The sequence below is a fragment of the Ciconia boyciana genome, chromosome 1, assembly GCF_034638445.1.
Source record: "Ciconia boyciana chromosome 1, ASM3463844v1, whole genome shotgun sequence".
NCBI lineage: Eukaryota > Metazoa > Chordata > Aves > Ciconiiformes > Ciconiidae > Ciconia > Ciconia boyciana.
Window position 1 is genome coordinate 35,141,558 of NC_132934.1, and position 18,755 is coordinate 35,160,312.

General features: G+C 45.3%; 1 protein-coding gene across 2 annotated transcripts in view; it reads right to left on the reverse strand.

Moving 5' to 3' along the window:
- Positions 1–1,817: 1,817 nt before the first annotated feature.
- Positions 1,818–18,755, reverse strand: part of SLC38A1 (solute carrier family 38 member 1) — a 42,522-nt gene continuing 25,584 nt past the window's right edge. Inside the window, exons 8-17 of one of the 2 annotated variants that reach the window (XR_012042667.1) lie at positions 18,244–18,326; positions 17,271–17,329; positions 17,013–17,138; positions 14,722–14,801; positions 13,437–13,537; positions 10,115–10,233; positions 9,430–9,571; positions 9,224–9,321; positions 7,981–8,168; positions 1,818–4,709 (exon numbers count right to left, since the gene is read on the reverse strand). Coding sequence is in view for 1 of the 2 variants with exons in the window: in XM_072862475.1 (XP_072718576.1) it covers positions 8,067–8,168; positions 9,224–9,321; positions 9,430–9,571; positions 10,115–10,233; positions 13,437–13,537; positions 14,722–14,801; positions 17,013–17,138; positions 17,271–17,329; positions 18,244–18,326 (910 nt within the window). In the remaining variant the exon portion in view is untranslated. Of the gene's footprint in view, positions 8,169–9,223; positions 9,322–9,429; positions 9,572–10,114; positions 10,234–13,436; positions 13,538–14,721; positions 14,802–17,012; positions 17,139–17,270; positions 17,330–18,243; positions 18,327–18,755 lie in introns of both variants that reach the window. The other variant, XM_072862475.1, reaches the window with a different exon arrangement.

Below are 18,755 nucleotides of genomic sequence, written 5' to 3' on the forward strand. Positions count from 1 at the left end.
ATGGCAAGGCTGAGGCACACTAAGCCAGCAGCACCGTCCCTTGCCAGCGCCATGGCATTTAGCAGTGTAACACCAACAGCTTTAAAAGACTCCATTTTCCATAACTGTAAGTTGAAACAGAAATGCATGGCACTTAATATTTGCAAAATACAGATGCCAGGTTGCCTTGAAAACTTGTAACTGCACTGGGGTCTATGTTAAGAAGTCAGTATTTCTGCCAGAGATTGCTAACACAACTGACTGCAAAGCAAATGGTGCTGCTGTCCTGCGTGGGTCTGAGAACAGGGTATAAGATGTGAAGCCCATGTTCAGTTTATCAGGGGTCTGTGATTGGAAAGGCTTAGAAATGCACTTACCACTCATCCCTGCTCCTACCATCTCCGCTTTCTCCACACTTCTTAAAGGTGGTGTGAGTGCTTACTACCAGCTCTTGGCACAGTGGGGAATGAGACATCTTAACAGTGGCCTGAATTTGGGCTTCAGCCTGAAGAGTAACTGCAATTTCACACAAACTTAAGTCAAACTAAGACCCCATTTGAACCAAACGGGGGGTCTCTTCCCTCAGGCAGAGCTCACCCTATGTAATTTTCTTTTTTTCCACCCCCAAGCAGGGACTGGTCAGATGAACTCAGAGATCTGGCTAACCTTGGGGATACATGAAGACCAAGCCAAACCAAAGGCAGAAGTTTGTGGCTGGAGAGGAGGTTGGCGTTTCTTTCTTTGGCTGTGTGGCTTAAGGTGAGCTTCAGGTGAAGCTGTCAGACTGCACAGCAGAAGGCAACAGATGTTTGTTGTTGTCTCTGCAAGCAAGGTAGAAAAGAAATAGAGCTTCTCCTCTTCCTCCTCTGCTCCACAACCCATGTTCCTGTGTTTTGAGGTATGGCTCTGAGATGATTATTCTTGGCTGGGTAGAGAAGTGGGTATGCCCAAACAGGAGAGGCTATTAGACCATGTCAGTGCAGAAGCTTGTACCTCTGTGCTCCCAGGATTATGGCTTCAAGACATTTCCCTGGGCTTGGGGATCAGGCAAAGGCTTGCCAAGGATCCTCTGATACATAAATCCTGCCATTGCTTCTCCTGCAGAGGGGTGCAGGGAACCGTGCCACAGAGATGTTGGCTGTACTCATCCTGTTCCATCAAGTAAGCTATTCAGCTGCATGGCTAGGACTCTAGCCAAGAGGACTTTTTGTAAGTAGTCGCTACCCGAGCACTAGTAAAATTAGGGGTCAAAAGCAAAAAGTTAGCTTTTTCCAAACCCTCTAAGGCTTTGACAGAGGCACTTTTGCAGATCTAGCTGGGAATGCTTAAGACATTGCTGTCCTCGGGCATCCTCCTCATCCATCTGCTAACAGCTTCTGCTTCCATAGCAGAGAAGGTCCGGTGGGGGTTTAGCCACTGCAGGCACCAGTTTGGCATCTGAACTCAAACCCAACTCTAACAGCAGCCCTTAAAGCTAAACTGCCTGACTTGACTCTGAAACAGACTGGCGAGCACTTGGACAGTCTTCAGGGAACAGGCAGAAACAAGCACTGGGCTTGAGAAATGCTGTCATCTTCAGCAACACCAGTCTGTGGTGACCATACGCCCTGGCTTCAGGTCCCTCTAAAACTGTATCAGAAACTTTATGTTAATGCTCCATAGACATGTATTGATGTTTTACTCTATGTACTCCACCAAGTCTAATACAGTTGGCTTTGCAAGAGCTGCACGCCCTGAGTTCAGTGAAAACACTTGCGTAAGAGCAGGGAGCACATGCTGTTTAAGGCATTATAATGATATATAGTCATCCCTTTGAAAGAATGAGTATGGCCCCGACATTAGTTTAGATCACCATTTTAATGTTTAAAAACTATAGAGGTAACAGAGAGATTATAGACCTTAATACATTTTTTTTATTTACACACAGAAACTGAAAAACTGCATCGTTTATTTGGATATGAGCAGCACAAAGTATGGTGATGTTAGCAGGAGCAAAATATTGTCAATGACTCACTTCAACAATCTATTAGACGAGCTCGTATCAAGGGTACATCATTCAAACAGTATTGTTCATACTGAATCTGGGTGAGCCTTAACATACCTTGGGACACTAAAACCAGGTTTCTATAAACAAGTTCAAGTCTTGTGGAAAAATACCTTTACAGTTTATATTTTGTTGGCTATAACACTGAAAACAAAACGTACACTTGTATTAATTTGAAAAGCTCTGTAGAAGTGACTGCATATAGGTTTTTTCCTCAAATTTGTGCTCACGGTGAAAGCAAATGTTATTTCAAGTTTCCTTTTCATCCAAGACCATAAAGTAAACTTGGAAAAAAAAAGTATTTTTAGATGCTTTTCTCAACCTCTGTTTTTCAGCAATCCTGAAAAAACACGTTTCTGTGCTTTACCAGAGAGAAAGTCTATGCAAGGCTCTTGACGGAGGCACTCTCAGGATATACACAACCCTGCCCTCTATCATCCTCACCCCTGGACACGCAGCTATCCCACGACCAAAATACTGGCCTCCGCCAGCTCGTGGAGTGGGATGTGCAAGCAGTCCCTGGCTGGGGATGCCCTTGGTGCTAGTGTTTTGGTCGCATGATAGCAGCGTGCCTGGGTCTGCGGCGGAGGAGCAGCCGCAGGACTCTGCAGGAAGGGAGCAGGCTAGAAACAGCACAAATTGCTCTGGTTGCTGCCCAGCCCTGGCTTGTAGTACTTTTTTTCTGAACTACAGGCATTTCTGGTGGCTGAAAATGGAAATGCAGAAGTCCTGCCCTGACTTCTGTTTGTACTAGTTGGGTAAATACATGCCTGGATACAACATGGCATAATGCTGGGTCAAACTGCTGGCTGCAGTTTGCTCTGGTTTCTGCAGAAAGCCTTTTCAGCACTTTACTACCACCTGACCTCAGCTGAGGAGGTAAGAGGTACCTGAGTACCAAAGGGGCCCTTTACAAGGGAGACACTTTACCCAGCAGGAAGACTGGCTAACTTGCTGTTGAGAAAACACGAGTCATGTGCTGAAATCAATCCTAGCAATTTAATTGGACCTTTTATTTATCTTTTTCTTGTTACATTAGCAATGTAATTATAATTTCAAGTTTAGGATTAAACTTGTGAACTCTTCGGAGAAAGGAAAGGATATACATTTTGCTAAGTCAGAAGCTAAAGTATTTGTATTTCTATTAAAATTATTCTTAATATGCAGAGCCTATCTCAACACTTCTATATCATAGGGGATAAACGACTGCAAAAATATACAGCATCCTATTTATTTACAATATATATGTACATAAATGAAATTTCCTACAATACAACACAACTGCATAGATTTGTCTTCAGAAACATAGGCATGTGTACAATTTTTGAATTCTAGACCTTCCCAGCCCTGTACTTTTTATTAATTCATTATCTTTTTTTTTCACAGTTTGTTACAGAAATCCTTACATTAGATACAAATAAAACATTCTCTGTGTAAGTTATAGGAAATAAGGATTTTCCTGACGCCAAGGGCTCTGGGGAATTGTTTAAGAAAGCACCCTGGCGCCAGGCGATAAAGCCATCTCGTGGAGCTGCTGATGGAGCTGAGTACATTCTGCTGTGCCTTTCTCCTGCAGGCACTGGGGTGGGATGGTAGGACTGGAGGTGGGACACCACCACATGGAAAGAGTTTTGTTTTGACCCAGATGCTCTTTAGCCTTAATGTAAGGTTCAAGCAAATAAATGTATTCGTTTAAAGATAAGCTAGAGATACCATTAATTGTTACTGTTAATACTCAGTATCAGAGCGAGCTGTGGTGCTTATGCATTGTAAGGCAGATGTACAGACACAACCCATGTATCATCCAACCTGCATTTGCACGTGTGACTTATTGCAAGTGGAACACAAGCTATGGGTCAGTGTGTGGCTCAGGAAAGCAGCCTTCGGGAGCGGAGGGGCATCCCCATCCCTGACCTCGCAGGATGAGACCGGCCAGGGCCTGCACACGGGCTAGGCACCACTTGGTCCCTGTCAGCCCTACAAAAGATCTGTGCCACTGCATGGATTTGTCGTTGGCCCTCTGACCAGGAGCAAGCATCACCCACAGAGGTCACTGCTCCCGAGATACTGTTCCCAAATAACAGTTTACTGTTTTACTTACTAGGCGTGTTTGCCATCGGACAGACAGGGGCAGCTGTATTCTGCAACCATAAGGGTGCTTTCAGCTTATGACTATTTTCTTTGCAATGTGCTGTGGACTAGGAGAGGCAGCAAGGCCATCTTTTAAGTACAGGATTAACTCCTACAATCTTATTAGGAGCCCCTGCTTCTTATTAGTCCTTCCTTGTCCCTCACCACTCAATTGTTGCTATTACGCAAACAAGAATTTTGCAGTGTTTTGTTGTAGTTACTAGGAGCAATTTTGCATCCAGTCTACGACATTTGCAGTGCTCACAATAGTGATAAACTCTCTATGAAAAGAAAGCATGCTACCACCTACTAAGTAGATACGGTACTCTGGATCCTATTAATTTAACAACAGAGAAACTCCTACAGCATTTCACTGTGCTCTTAAAATCCTAGCTAAGATGTGGGACTCGTACATCAGAGGCTACAAGTTCACTATTTCAAATGAACTGAATAACAGCAGTACATTTTACAGATAACCTCATACAAATATTGTCATCCATCACTGATGTTGACAGTTACAGCAGGGTCTATTGCATTCTGTTAAGAATGTATAAACCTGATGAGAAAACAAAAAGCACGTTATTTCACGTTCATTACCACAGACATCAATAAACACATGATTCCTTTCCATAAATATCTATAAATATGGTGCCAGTAAATCAGTCTAAGCAAAATTCCCTCTTTTTTTTTTTTTTCCAGAGACCCAGAAACAAAGTCTGTTTAAAGACTCAATATTTTGGGTATCTATTTTTCAGTATCCAAGATATGCTTTGATGGTCCAGTACCTCGGGTAATTTCACTCTACGCACACACCCAGCTCATTCTTCTCCCTATTTATCCAGTAAAACTCCAGTATACAAATAAACTGGGAAAAAGAAGAAGGCAGAATAGCAAAGAGGAGAGAGAGATAGTGATGGAGGAGATTTAGGAAGATGCAAGGAGCAATCAGTCACCCAACAGTCCTTCAAGCCGAAGGAAGCTGGGTGCCAAAACTCAATGGTTGGTATTTTAAACACAAGACTACAGACTATTTGGGAGGGGGTGGAAGGGAGATGTCGCAGTTGTGACCTTGCTGGGACCCTGTGCAGCAGATCGGACTTCTAGCTCCTACCTGGGTATTTGAAAGTTGCTCCCAGGGTCTCCTCTCTCACAACCCCCCGATGCACAGAGCTGCACTGCTCATACATCAGTAGTAGAAGAAGGATAAAAGGGGGAGGAAAGCAGGAGAGCCCTGGAGCATTTTGAGGATAACACTGTACAGCATTCTCAGGTCTGAGTTAGGTTTTTTGGGATGAGATCCAGAGAGATTATAAGGCACCTCAAAACCTGAAATGTGACCCCAGCAAGCTGAGTCAGAAAACAGAGTGAGATGCTGGGCTCATGCTGCAATGACCAGGAAGAGTTGGGTGCCTGTGAAAGGGGAGCCACAAACTTACACTGCAAGCTGGGAAGATGCCTGGAATGAGCTGCAAGGAGATAGGAACCAAGCATGGGTTCTTCTCTCCAGAGCTTGACTGACGCCTGGGCTTGTAGGCTCTGGTATGGACTTCTCTGTGAATCAGGGCAGGGATCAGTCCCATAAAGAGACGTCACAGAGAAAACCGGTGACCTGCACCATCACAGGCAAGGGTTTGAGACGAGCCACCAGAAAGCATGAGCTCCCTCAGCCCATGGGTCCCAGGCAGCTCAGTGGTTCGTGTGTTAAATGCTGGGCTGGGGGGTGCTTGGGAGGAAGGACACTGCACCGGAGACCTTGCTGGGAGCCTGTGCCACAAGGAGTGAAAGTCTGAAGGGCCAGGAAGAGGACAGACTAAGGGAACCCTGCTCTGCAGTCTAGCAGGTCGGTTCATCTGGAAGGAGGATTCCATTTTTGTTTTTGCTGCTGGGCTACTCCGAGGTCTTGGGCAGCCTGCAGAGTCTACTCTGCCTGGATCACAGTGGAGTATCGGCAGAGCCGGGTACCTCACTGCCTAGGCTGAGGTACAGATCTGGAAGTCTGGGTTTAGTATGTTTAGTTTCTGCAGCGTGAATGCTCTGCATCTCGATGCCCAATTTGCAAGGAAGGCCCCAAACTAACCTCTCTGGATGCTACCCTCAGAAACCAGCTTTCAAGGTCCTGACAAGCACTCTGTGGTCTGAACTCTCAGTGACTTCTAGCCTTGTAGGACAAGGCAATGGCAACTGAGGCAATTCAATAGCTCACAGAAATCCCAAGATCCTGAATTCTCCATCCCTAACCTTAAAAAGAGCAAGCTGCAATAATGACAGGTTCCCCACAGCTGATGACAGTCTCCTTCCACAGTTACAACGGGAGTCAGCAATGAACCAGCTACTGGGAACAAGAGGGTCACTGCATACTGACAGGTACGGCTCGAGCACACCGAGGGCAGCACTCAGCCCTTGGGCATGAAGCGGGGCTCCCGTTAACCACTGGTTCTTTCAGTGGGAGCCGGGTTCGTATTTTGAGACACTTCTTAGCTCACACGCTGAATGACACAAAGTGAACATGTTTATGCTGCTGGCAGTGCACTAATAGAAGATGTCTGTTCAGGATGGTTAATGATCACCTGCTTAGTGTTTGAGTCTCTACAAGTAGTTCTCTACACCAGCTATAAGGCATTAGGCAAATGCTTATGTTGTGGACAACAGATGCAAGTTACAGTGTTTCTGCTAGTAGTAATTGAATGTCTTTTCTTTACTTGTTATGGAGAATCAATGACAAATGTAAATGAAACATTTTAAATAGAAAAAGTATTTGTTTGTTTAAATAAATGTTACAGATTTCAATTTCTATTAGAAATCCAGTAGTTTGGCAGGGTGAGTCAAATCCTGCTCCCGCTGCTGTCAAAAACCCCGCTGACTTCAGTGGGAGGAATGTAAGACACAAGAGAGGAGCCAGTCTCTACAAGGTATGCACAAATGAATCCCAGAATGGAAAAGGCATGAGGTATGATTAAATGCGTAGGTTTTGATAAAATTGGAGCTTGACATTTTTTTTCCCGAAATAAGTGGGGCATTAGCAAACAGCTTAATGCTGAAGAAAATGCAGACTTCCTATGGAAATCTCCAAGCATCTGCTTCTCTTCAGGCTCAAGTACTTATGGCTTGGGGTCAAGTCTAGTTCTGGTGAGGCTCCAACTGAAGTGTGCCAGGGGAATGGTGGCTGATGGTAGCGGCTGTCCTTCTCCTGCTCCCCGCACCCCATCACAAAGACACACAGGTCTGTTCCCCAAAGCCACAAAACGGCCAAGCCCTGGGGCTGGCTCCCCCACCAGAACATCAGAGAGAAGCAACAGATTTAAGACCTATGCTCATACAATGCTCATTTACACTCTCATGGTGCCTTTTGTGCCTGTATCCAGAATGCTACGCTTAACCCAGTGAGGCAAATGGTGCACGAAACAGCAACAGAACAAACAAACAAACAATCAAACCAGATGCATATGATTGGAAGCAGAGTTTTGGCTAAAAGGCAGGGGGGAAAGGGTGTGAACTGATATCACTCCAGTTGGGATTGACAACAAGAGGTGCTGCTGCCCTAAAGGAGCAGAGCTTATGGTTGAAGGGCTAAGGATAATAACAGAACAATGCAATTCATGGGTGGAAGAGGGGAAACAAATTAATTGTGATGATTTTCTATGAGCAACGCTCTATACAGTCTCACAGACAATTAACACAGACTTTAGGCTGATCTGATAACTCAGTATCTGGGGACAGCGTGATATGCCTATTGGAGAAATGAGTCTGTTTTCTGCAAGAAAATACACCCATAGCAGTATTTTCAGTACTGGATAATCATTATTTGGATTTGATTTGAGTAAACTCACAAAAGATGGAATAGATAACAGAACGGATGGTTGCGATTTTGGTGTGTAGCAAACAGGGGTGTCTTCTTTTCAGAAGGAGGTGAACTTCAGTGGCCTTCGGCACTGCCTCCTGATTGTACCCAGTCATAGATGACCAAGGGAATGCTCACTAGGGAAAACATTATCCCCAGCGCCAAGAAAAGAGAAGCCTGGAACAAAAAGGAGAGAAAATTAATGAGTAAAAAGAAAAGACAATTAATTCAAGTATGTTAACTTCTCCTCTTAAGGAGATGTACAAAGTGATGTATCAAAGTTATCAGTTAAAATGGGATAGCACTTCTGGTAAAGACAAGACCCATAGATAATTAAACAGATTAGCATCATTAATAATTGCTCACTGAACACCAAAACCAATTTTTTTCTCCTTTCAATTCACTTCTTAAACACCGATCATCCCTAAAGAGGATTAAGTGAGTCTGTTTTTAGGACTGATTGGCTCTGCTCTTTTCAAAGCCTCACAGAAATAAGTATACTCTCCCTGTCAGGTACGTGTCCATTGAAGTTCAGCCCTTTTGTCTTGGGGTCTGTGGATGGAGCCCCAAGTGAAACATGGGTTTCCTGCCTGTCTGCTCAGAGCAGGAAGGTCTGACCTTACGATACTTCCAGTGCACACCCCGTTCGACTGGGAATACACAGGAGTGTTGTGTCTTTTCAGCTGCAGCTCTTTCTGGGGCTCACAGGAAATCCTTCCGAGGCCCATTCCCATCTGCTCATGCATGCCAAAGGGCTAACATTTCAGCTGGCTGCTTCTGGTGGAAGCACCATAAGTCTGAATCGGGTCCATTAAAACCACGAGGAATATTGCAAATGGAGCACGTTGCACACTTTCTGGATCAGCACGCTGAAACAGAGAAAGCTTGCTGGGTTGAAAGGGCTGCCGAAGGGGGCTGGAGGGGTACCTGCACCCTGCCAACAGCTATGGCTGCTGCAGAGCTGCCGCTCACCAGCCAGGGGAAGAGCCCCTCGCCCCACAGAAAAGGGCTCCCCAGAACACGAGGTGCCCTGCGTGGTACGGCCCCTCCACTGGGACACTCCCAGGGAAGCAAAGGAGAAAGGCAAGCACGTCTGCCAGCTGACTGAAGCGAGGATGGAAAGTAACGTAAAGAAGCTCACACATTTGTCCAGATTAGGTATGCTTTGCATCTACCACATTATAAGGAATGACAAGACAAAAGCGTTGCACTGATGGGAAAGGAATGCATACCCAAATCCTCTGAGTCAACTTTGATCCATCCTGCTGTGTAATTTTTAAATACAACGATGAAGGAAGAATGAAAATCAGCATATTGGCAGAAGTGACCCCTGCAAAATTCAAATAAATTAGTTTTGTTAGTTGTCAGCAACCACTAATTATTGTGTTGCTGATTAGCAACAGTCTTTTATTAGTAGTACAAAACCAGGATACTGTACCTACAACTCCGAAAATATCCTTCATGGTTGGGATAAAAATGACTAAGAGGTTAATGATAACCAAAAGAACAAAAGTAACCAAAACGTGACGGCATAAGTCAAATTTTGTTTTCCTAGCCAGTTCAAATAATGATGAACGCACCTGTAGAAAGAAAGAGAGTTCTCTGTCAGGAACAGTCTATAAGCCAATTCAAAGCTTCCCATGTTTATTTTAACCAGTTCTTCACGCGACAACAAGCACTGCATAGATGCATCAGAAACTTTGGGATCTCTGATGTAATGCCCTTTGAAATAATCCTTAAAATTAATTCGATATTTCAAAACTGTAGGTATACATGCATCTGCAGCACAGGATATTCCTCCCTTTCTGACATGCCTTTTGGGATCCTTCTGCACTTAAAAATGAACTTCACCTCTGAGCCTGCTCCAGTGAAGTCATGTGAACTAAGAGAGGGCCCTTGTGGATTCAATTTAAAACAGATTTAAGACCAAAAGCGATTAATTTATTTCCTGCAGGGAGAGCTTCTCCAGAAGTTAGTGGGAGTCTGGTGTGGGAAAAGACTGATCCAAGCTCAAGCTCTTTTTGTAGCTGCAACATCACTGCCACAGCAACTGCTGGAGTGTGAAGAAACACGCTGTGTACAGCCATTACCAACTTCCAAACTGTGTGGAGCATTTTACTTACAGTGAAAAACAGCACTGGCACCGTGAGTATCACTGCAACGATCACAGCCAAGCGCACGGTCAGGATGAGGATGTCATCTTTGCTCTGGTACTTGTGAAGCAGATCTGACTGCACATTGTCTATAGAAAAGACAATAAGGTAAGTGTTCTGGCAAACAGGCAATTCGTTCACAAAAATCATTGCTTAACAACAGCCTTCTTGAACAACAAGTGATTTATCTGCAAACAAGAGAGTATGGAATGAAACATTCTCGAGTTAAAACAGCACTTTGAACCAAATCCTAATGATCCTATTATTCCAGATTAATCCTTTGGAGGCCTGATTTAGGAATGCATCCTAATTCAAGACAGCACATGCCTAAGTCTAAGGTAATTTTCACTGTAGGAAAGACAACAGTGAGACATACACGAAAGCTTGCTTACATATATACATATATGAAAAAATAAGTGAAGTGAAATAAGCTATTTCTAACTGGTTCCATGGGCTTTTTTTTTTTTTAAGTTTCAAATGATATGAAAAACCCACATGCACTGCAATGGCTGAACTTAATATAAACTACAAGGTTTTGAGCTAAATTAGTCTAAACAGCAAATAAACTTCCAGCAAAAAGCAGTGCCCCTGTTCTCAACCAAGAACAAAGCCCATCTTGGGTCAACTCTCAGTGGGACGCTCTGACATTTGCACTCAAATCCCTCAGCAGCTCCTCTGAGGGCTGCCCTCAGGGTTTTTTCTCTTGAACCTGTCCGCCCCCCCAGCAGTGCCTGCAGCTCGGCCCCACGCCGGCCGGCGGCCCCAGCAGCCAAGACAAATCACGGGGGGGTGCCTAATGGGGAGGCGCTGGCGATATTTTAATATGACCTCCTGCAAAAATGTTTCCTTGAAGCTGTGATAAATAGTGCAGAATGGGTCTGCATGTGCTAACCAACAGGAAAACCAAGTTGCTGAGGGACCTGTGTGTTTTCTTTGTAACTTTTAAATATCTAGGAGCAATAACCTAGGGGGGTGGCTGGTTAAGCGCACCACAAAAACACACTCACTGCCCCTGTTTAGGCTCGTTTTTTCTGCCTGCTAATCTTAGAAAGCTGGTGGTAAAACGTAACAGCTCTTAAACTGAAGTCCTTAAAGGGAACTCAGCAGCCACGTCTAGTTTAAAATCTTTGGCACTTGGTAAAACCTCACGTATTCCTGGAGGCAGAGGGATCTGCCCTGTGGCGAAATGCCTGTGCTCCCCCCAGGACACCCTTCTGGGGAGAGACCACGGGTCAACACCACCTACGCAGTGCTTGAATCCCCACCAGGAGAAAGAAAACGCTCTCCCACCTCCCTGCAGATTAGGAGTGGGGTTTTCAAGCCGGGCACATGCACAGCTTCTGCGACACAGAGCTTACTCTGCTCCTGCAAGCACAGACTGCAACTTCTGTACCGCTCACGGACTGCAGCCAGGTAGGAAGTGAAGGGCAAGGCTTACAGTTGAAGGTCTGTTTTCCTTTCAGCTAGATACACCACAGAGCCCAACCACAGTGTGACCTTTTAGGGGAAGAAAAACACCTCTTTTCTGTAATTCTGCAATGTAAATATAGTCATCACTGCAACACTTTTGAGAATACAGGAAACAGACAAGTACTATTGGTGTAAAGAAGAAATGGCCACAATAAAAATGCTGTTCTTATCCAGGTAAGGGTAGAGAAGAGGGTTAGAAAACTAAGTGAACATATGAAAGGTAAGGTCTTGTCAGTCTCAAGGGGAGGAAGGATCAAAGAGGAGGAATTTTATATTCCCTCGGTGTCTTTTTTGCTGCCTGTCATGGCACTGACCCTTGCAGAAGCCCCAGCGGAGCCGCACAGCTTCCACCCACGGGCTCTCGGCACTGGGGAGCAGGGACGCCTGATGTGGGGAGAGGCACACGAGACACCCCAGGGATTCCTCCGCCGTTCCCCCTCGGGAGGGCCAGAAGGACGCAGCCCCTACCTCCTCCATGGACTCCAGACCCTCGTCCTTGAGGGGCGTGGGAGATTCCCAGAGAGGAGCGCCACGGATCTGCCTCCTCAGATCCCTGGGGCAATCACATCAGAATCTCCTCCCTGCCAAAGCGAAGGGGTCCATGCTGATTTACACCCACTTGCTCCCTGGGGCTGCTAATCTGATGCATTTCTATGCAAATGTGTTAGACGGGAGCAGTTGGATGAGAACGGCTGTTGCTGTTGTCACTTGCAGCGTATTTGCAGTTTTATTGGGGAAATTAGAACAGATGACCTCAAGTTACTTCAATGCATGCAGACTCAAGGCCTCATAATCAGAATGAGAGCCTGAGAAAACAAATATGAGATAGGTACACCTTTGAAAAAAAATGCCACATTTCATATTTACTTATTTTCTTTCTCTTGCAATAGATGGCTCACAAGGAACAGTACTGTGAATGAGGAGATTGTAACAAACCACGACAAAAGGTCACTTGGAATAGGGTGGAGGAGACTGATGACCTTTTCGTGACTGAGGTAAAAGGCAAACATCAGTTTTATCATCTGTCTTGCAACCCCTTAAAGATCCATGGAAAAAGACACTACTTTTCAATATTCCCATTATACTGGAACATGGGAGTAGCTTCCTGGGCAACATTCATATTTTATCCTACTTTACTTAATAATTGTGCCTTTAGGGCACACATGTTGTATCCTTTAGTGGTATAACATGATTTGTTTGTTTCTTTAAGTGAATTGATACGCATGAAAAGAGACAGGGTGCAAGTCTCAAACACTGAAATAACCATCCTTTGGCAGCTGAGCTGGGACAACACTCGAAGCTTCCCCACCTTTACTGCCAATCTGTTTAATCAAGACCTGACAGGGTCAGCTCTAGGGACACAGGGAAAACATTTGGTCCTTCACCTCTACGATGAAAGCGTCAATAAAAAAATGAAAAAGCTGTGATGGCTGATTTGATACCCATTTCCTAGGACCTGCTCTCAAATCTGTCTCATTTTATACAGATATGCACGCTTCAGTCATTACCAATGTACACAACATTCAGGTGAAGACCTCAGAATGAAAATCTTAGCGGGGCCCAGCTAATCCCCAATTCTGTTAAACAAATCTCTCCCTTGTATTTTGAATGCACCTTTTGTAAATACTAGTTTAACTTGTGCTTTTCATCCACGGGGGAAAGAATGAAAGGATGTGTACCTTCAATATGAAAATGTTAAGGAAAATGATTTGAAAAAGTATTTTAATATAAGTGGATGGCAGTTTCCTTTCCAGCTGGGATATGCTATTGATTTCACCTGTATTCCCTTTCTACTTTGATCAGTAAAGAACTGCATACTTACCGTAGAAAGTCAAATAGCCAAATATGGCAGTCATAAAGTACATCACAAACATGGCAAAAAATGAGATATTTGAAACCAACTGCATTTTTTTCTGTGAACGGCTGGAGAAAGAAGAAAAGAACACATAAAAATGGTTGGGCTGGATTTTTCAATAGCTGTTTAAAAATTTATTAAGTCTTTGCATAAACACAGTAATTCTGGGGAGACTCATGAATGCATTTTCATTTAAAACAGGAATTCATTGACAGCTGCACAAGGAAAAGAAGGACAAGGGAACCAGACCCTACTCGGGGCTTAAGTCAAGAAATGGTGGGACCGCCCTGTGGCTCTGCTTTCCAGCCATACCCGCCTAAACAGAGTGGAAGGGTGTAGCCAAGTGGAGAGAGACAGCCCTTAAACACTTCAGTAATTAAATTAAAAGGCCAAAATAAAGGAAGAGTAAAATTATACACAGGGAAAAAAAAACATTCTGAATGTTTGCAGAGAAACATTTGTGTCCTCATGGGTAGAAAATAATGAATGTATGCAGACCACTGTAGACCTGTAAAATAGGTTAAGTGCAAACATTTCATTTTTAGATATTTGTTCTGAAATATTCCCACTCTGGTACCTGAAGTTAGGCTTTTAAATCCACATAGGGATGCCCTATATAGGCACCTGGGAACCTGCTGGAGTCCCTTGAAACTCAAAGCACCCAGTGAGTGATGGGGACCTGAGGGCACCCACGGGTCTGGCTGACCCCAGCCTCTCCCCTGGGGCTCCCCCCATGGCCCAGGACCCCACTGCAGCCCCCCAGGGCTGCCAGCGATGCCGCAGCACGGCCGGTCTCCAGCTCCCCACAGCTCTGCCCAGCCGGAGGCGTCAGCGAGACAGCTGTACTGGCAAAGGTCTTTTAGTGCAGGCAAGGCTGAAAGTACATTTTTTTCCTGGTATCGCAACAGATTTTTTGTTGCATTGGAACAAACACCGTTAGCTGAACACACGCCTCTCTCCTATGCCAAATAACGACCGGCACAACTTGGCTCTCCCCAGGCTGCCATGTACTTCCAGAGAAAACTCCCAAAGTATTGCATTATCCTCAGCCTCCCTCACCCCCGCCCCAGCGGCACGCCTGGGAGGCCAGACTTCCTAGCTGACAGCCACGCTCGTTGGCTTGTTGGGTGTTATTAAAGCACATCTCCTCCAAATGGCACGAATGACTCAGAGCACCTCTGCGCTAACATTTTCCATGCAAAGCGGTTCAAAACAATTAACTGGGGAAAAAAAAAAAAAGAGAAAGGCTTACTCTTTAAGTTCACTGTAAATCGGGAGGACTGACGGGTGGCACACAAACGCAAAAGCAATGGTGGGCAAAGCGTACACGGTCTGTTCGGAGAGAATTTCAGAAAAGAAGTTAAGAAGAAGTATTTCCCCCAGCGGTGTGAAGAAATGATCCGTGTTCAACTACCTCAGCTCCCAACTCTCTGGACTCTTCAACCGAATGTTGAGAGCCTTCAGAGAAGGCAGAAGACCTGTCAATTAGCATGTATTTAATGAAATACGGAGAGCAGTGCTCTTGCAACAGGAAGACAAAGTCTTCGCGTTGGTCATGCGAACACAGTCCAGACTCTGCTCGCACAGTGCAGCGCTGGACGCCACACGGCCGCTGGCTTTGCTCCCTGGGATGGGTTTCCCTGCCCAGCTACTGCCAGCGTGACTAGCACACCGTCACGCGTAAAAGGGACGTATGGTGGGTCACCGCTACGCTACCCTGCCTTGGCATGGAGAGGGGTGCGCACCCGTGGTGCTAAGGCTGAAGTCCTGAAGAGGAAGCCCATATCCAGACTGTAAGAAAAGAGAAGAGGAATGCAGAACTTACAAATAAATGGATATTTCAAGGTACCAGACTGAGTCCCTTCATTTCCCAGGCCAACAAAAGGGCTAGGAGGGCTGTGGAGGGAGCATGCTTTTCCTTGGGGAAAGAGAGAGACCGTTACGTCACCAGGAAGCACAGGAGGCCTCCGGGGGGGACCTCACCCCCTTCTCCACCAAAAACCTGAGCCGGTTTCAGTCCCTAGCGTACAGCCAAACTTCACAGATTATCTCAGCGCCCAAGCGCTTCCATTCTCCCCAGGGAACGGGTACGAGCAGAGATCACACGAAAAACAGGTCCTCCTGTGAGCACAAAATGAGTCCATCCCTACATGCGGCTCTCCCTGGCCCTCGGAGACCTGCTTGTGCTGGCCACAGGCATCCCCCTCCCACAGAAGCCATCCCGGGGTACGCCCCAGGCCCGACAGATTCAGTAACTACACTGGTTGCTCTTCAGCAGTCCTTCCTCACCCAGGCCTGTGCCACCTCCTCTCCCTCACTCACAGCATGCTACTGTTGTGGAGTCTCCATCCCTGGAGATATTCAGAAGTAGCCTGGACATGGTCCTGGGCAACCGGCTCCAGGTGGCCCTGCATGAGCAGGGGGGTTGGACCAGATGACCTCCAGAGGGCCCTTCCAACCTCAACCATCCTCTGATTCTGTGAAACTGTCTCTCCTCTCACACACCAAAGCTGCTAAATTGATTGGCAAACTGCTAGCCCCGAGGGGAAATCTCTAGAGTTCAGCTCCAGCGTGCCTGGTTCAGATGGACCGATCCTTCTGATGTGCCTCCATCGACTCCGAGGCAAACGCTGACACTTACTGCAGGAGAACAAGACTGCCCTTCAATGCTATCTAAAATATACCTACGCCTAAGCTGCTAGTGCACATCAAGTTAATTAACTCTTGGTCAGTCACATCAGATCTGGGCTGATGGCTACCCTCAACTAAAGAAAAGTGCTCAGATGGGCTTCTTCAGCTGAAGCTGGTAGGATGAATTTTAAAAAAACGCTATATGCACATGCGCGTTCCCTATGAACGCGACCGCGACACCCTGAGGACCCTGCGCTGCTGGACAAGGTGCTGACGAGCAAGCACTGTGCCCCAGCACAGCTGACAGGAGCAATCCCCCCGCTCCCACAGCTACAGCCAGTTGCTCTTTCGCATTCTCTTGGCACAACTTTTCCTGCAGCTGTGTGGCGATGCAGGAAAGCATCCAGCTGAAAGGCAATCAAATTTTTGCTGGATTAGCTTTCAACTGTATCCTTTTCCCGATCCAGTTCACCATATGGCTACAGAAACACGTACCCTGTCACAAAGAAGTGGTTTGTGTGCAGAAGGACAGAGGGATTACTTCTGGGCTTTGGATGCAGGAATGGCTTACTCAGTCTCTGCTGAACTACAGCCTAAAGGCGCAGTTGCAGCAAGGATAGTAAGAAGCAGTGGAAAGGAAAACTCTCCCAAAGAAAGCATTTGTTGTCCGGTGGTAGCTCGGGCTCACAGCCTTAGCACATCTGCTACCGGGGCAGAGCAGACCGCGAGGAGGTACATTCAACATGGCATCTCCGTAAGACTGGGCAAGGAGACCCATTGTGCGTTCACCATTGGAGCACGAGTGGAAGCATGGAGAATCAGGCCCTACGTGGTGCTGATCGTATTAAGAACACGGGGTGTAGGTGCATATATTATGTGAATTAAAAATAAGTATTATAAAAAGAAACATACCTTGGAATTAAAGATAACATACTTTGGCTTACACATATGTTCATGTGCTGAGCTATTTGATAGGATAGATGCTGTTGCATTTAGCTCCGATCCGCCACAGGGAATTTGAAACTTCTTGTAAATAACCTAGAATGAGAGTGGAAGACAGCTAATTGCTAAAAATAATAATAAAAAGCAAATTAAAATTAAAACATCAGAGAAGTTATGAATATCCTATCAAGTGACTCTCATGCAACAAAGAAAGCAAGCCGAACTTACCACTATCAGGAAAAACACCATGCAGCTTAATGAAAATCCACTGGTATAGCCAAGATACCCTGAAAGAATTTAAAAGAAAATCTCATACAAAATTATTTTATTAGCCATATCTTGGTTTTTACTTCTTTTTTTGCTGTTTCATGGAAAGTTTAAATGTATTATACATTTAATATGCATCGTGAGCTCCTGGGAAGGACAAAAGCATGTCCTGTTGGTGTGGGAGTCTCCCAGGTCGCAATCCTCCCGGCTTTCAGATAGACCTGAGCTTTGCTGTGACCAGTTTGACTTCCCGAGAGTCACCTTTTCGGCAGTTTTACTAATTTTACTGTTGAAAGGGGCCGTGATAATTGAAACAAATCTAAAAATGTGCAATTGCAATCAGAACGTGACCCAGATTCCCTGATACAAGCCACGTCACCTGAGTATGGGTTATTTTCCCAAAAGGAAGATCCCAACAGGACTTCATTGCCAAAACCTGTTACATGGTTTTAAAAAAAATACATTGTGTACCTACTGGCATCTCTGTGGACTCAAACACATTTGAAAATGCAATCCTCTATACACATCTTACTTCAAAGTCCAATACCTCCAATTAATCTCACCACTAAAAATTTCGATGCTGATAGAAAAATAAGTTATTTTTTGTAATCTCACAATTTGTGAACTTATTTTTACAGGCTACACATAAAATAGAATTGCCTTATGAAATGAATACCCTCTTAACTATAATTTTTTAAATCAGTTTCCACAATTGTATGGATGAAGCTGGTGTATACTGAGTTCAACCGCTGTGACAATTTAGGCCTACTTGTTCCAAGATGCTCAAAACACAGTTTATTCCTGGACCAGGGAGGCTGCTTAGATTACAATGAGAGCACATTTTTTTTATTATAGTTGAGTTGCCAGCGTGGCTGTCAGTGGCATGATGTCTGGGCTCCTTTATTTTATTCCCACAATGGCATTTGCATCTTACCTAAGTTCTTAAGGAGACACAAAGGGAGGATTATACCAAACGTCACTGTGACAACAAGAATCCGCCCATCCACGTACCATGCCCTGTATAAAACATTAAAAAAGAACCTGCCATGAGCACACCTTAAACCCTCTCTGGTTTTCCTCACAGTCAGTCATCCTCTTTGATTGCTGCAGTTACAGAACTATCTTTGGTCTGCTTACCCTACAAGCTCCTACAAAAGGAGAGATGGGGGCCAGATCTGAACTTTGTAGTCTCATTAAGTATCCAGCCCTTAAAACATGGCACTGCTCTGACTCAGATACAGCAGATTTTCATAGTCACTAGACAAAGTATCACCCTACTGCTGAGATCAGTGAGTGGGACTGAGAGGCAGAACAACACCCTCCATAACCTGATATAAGCCACCCTGCCAAGATGAGGAAAGATCATGCAAAGGGCCACACATACAGTACAGTGGGGCAGGCGGGGGCCACCTCAATTCGTTTGCTAAACCACCCGGGCACGTGCCT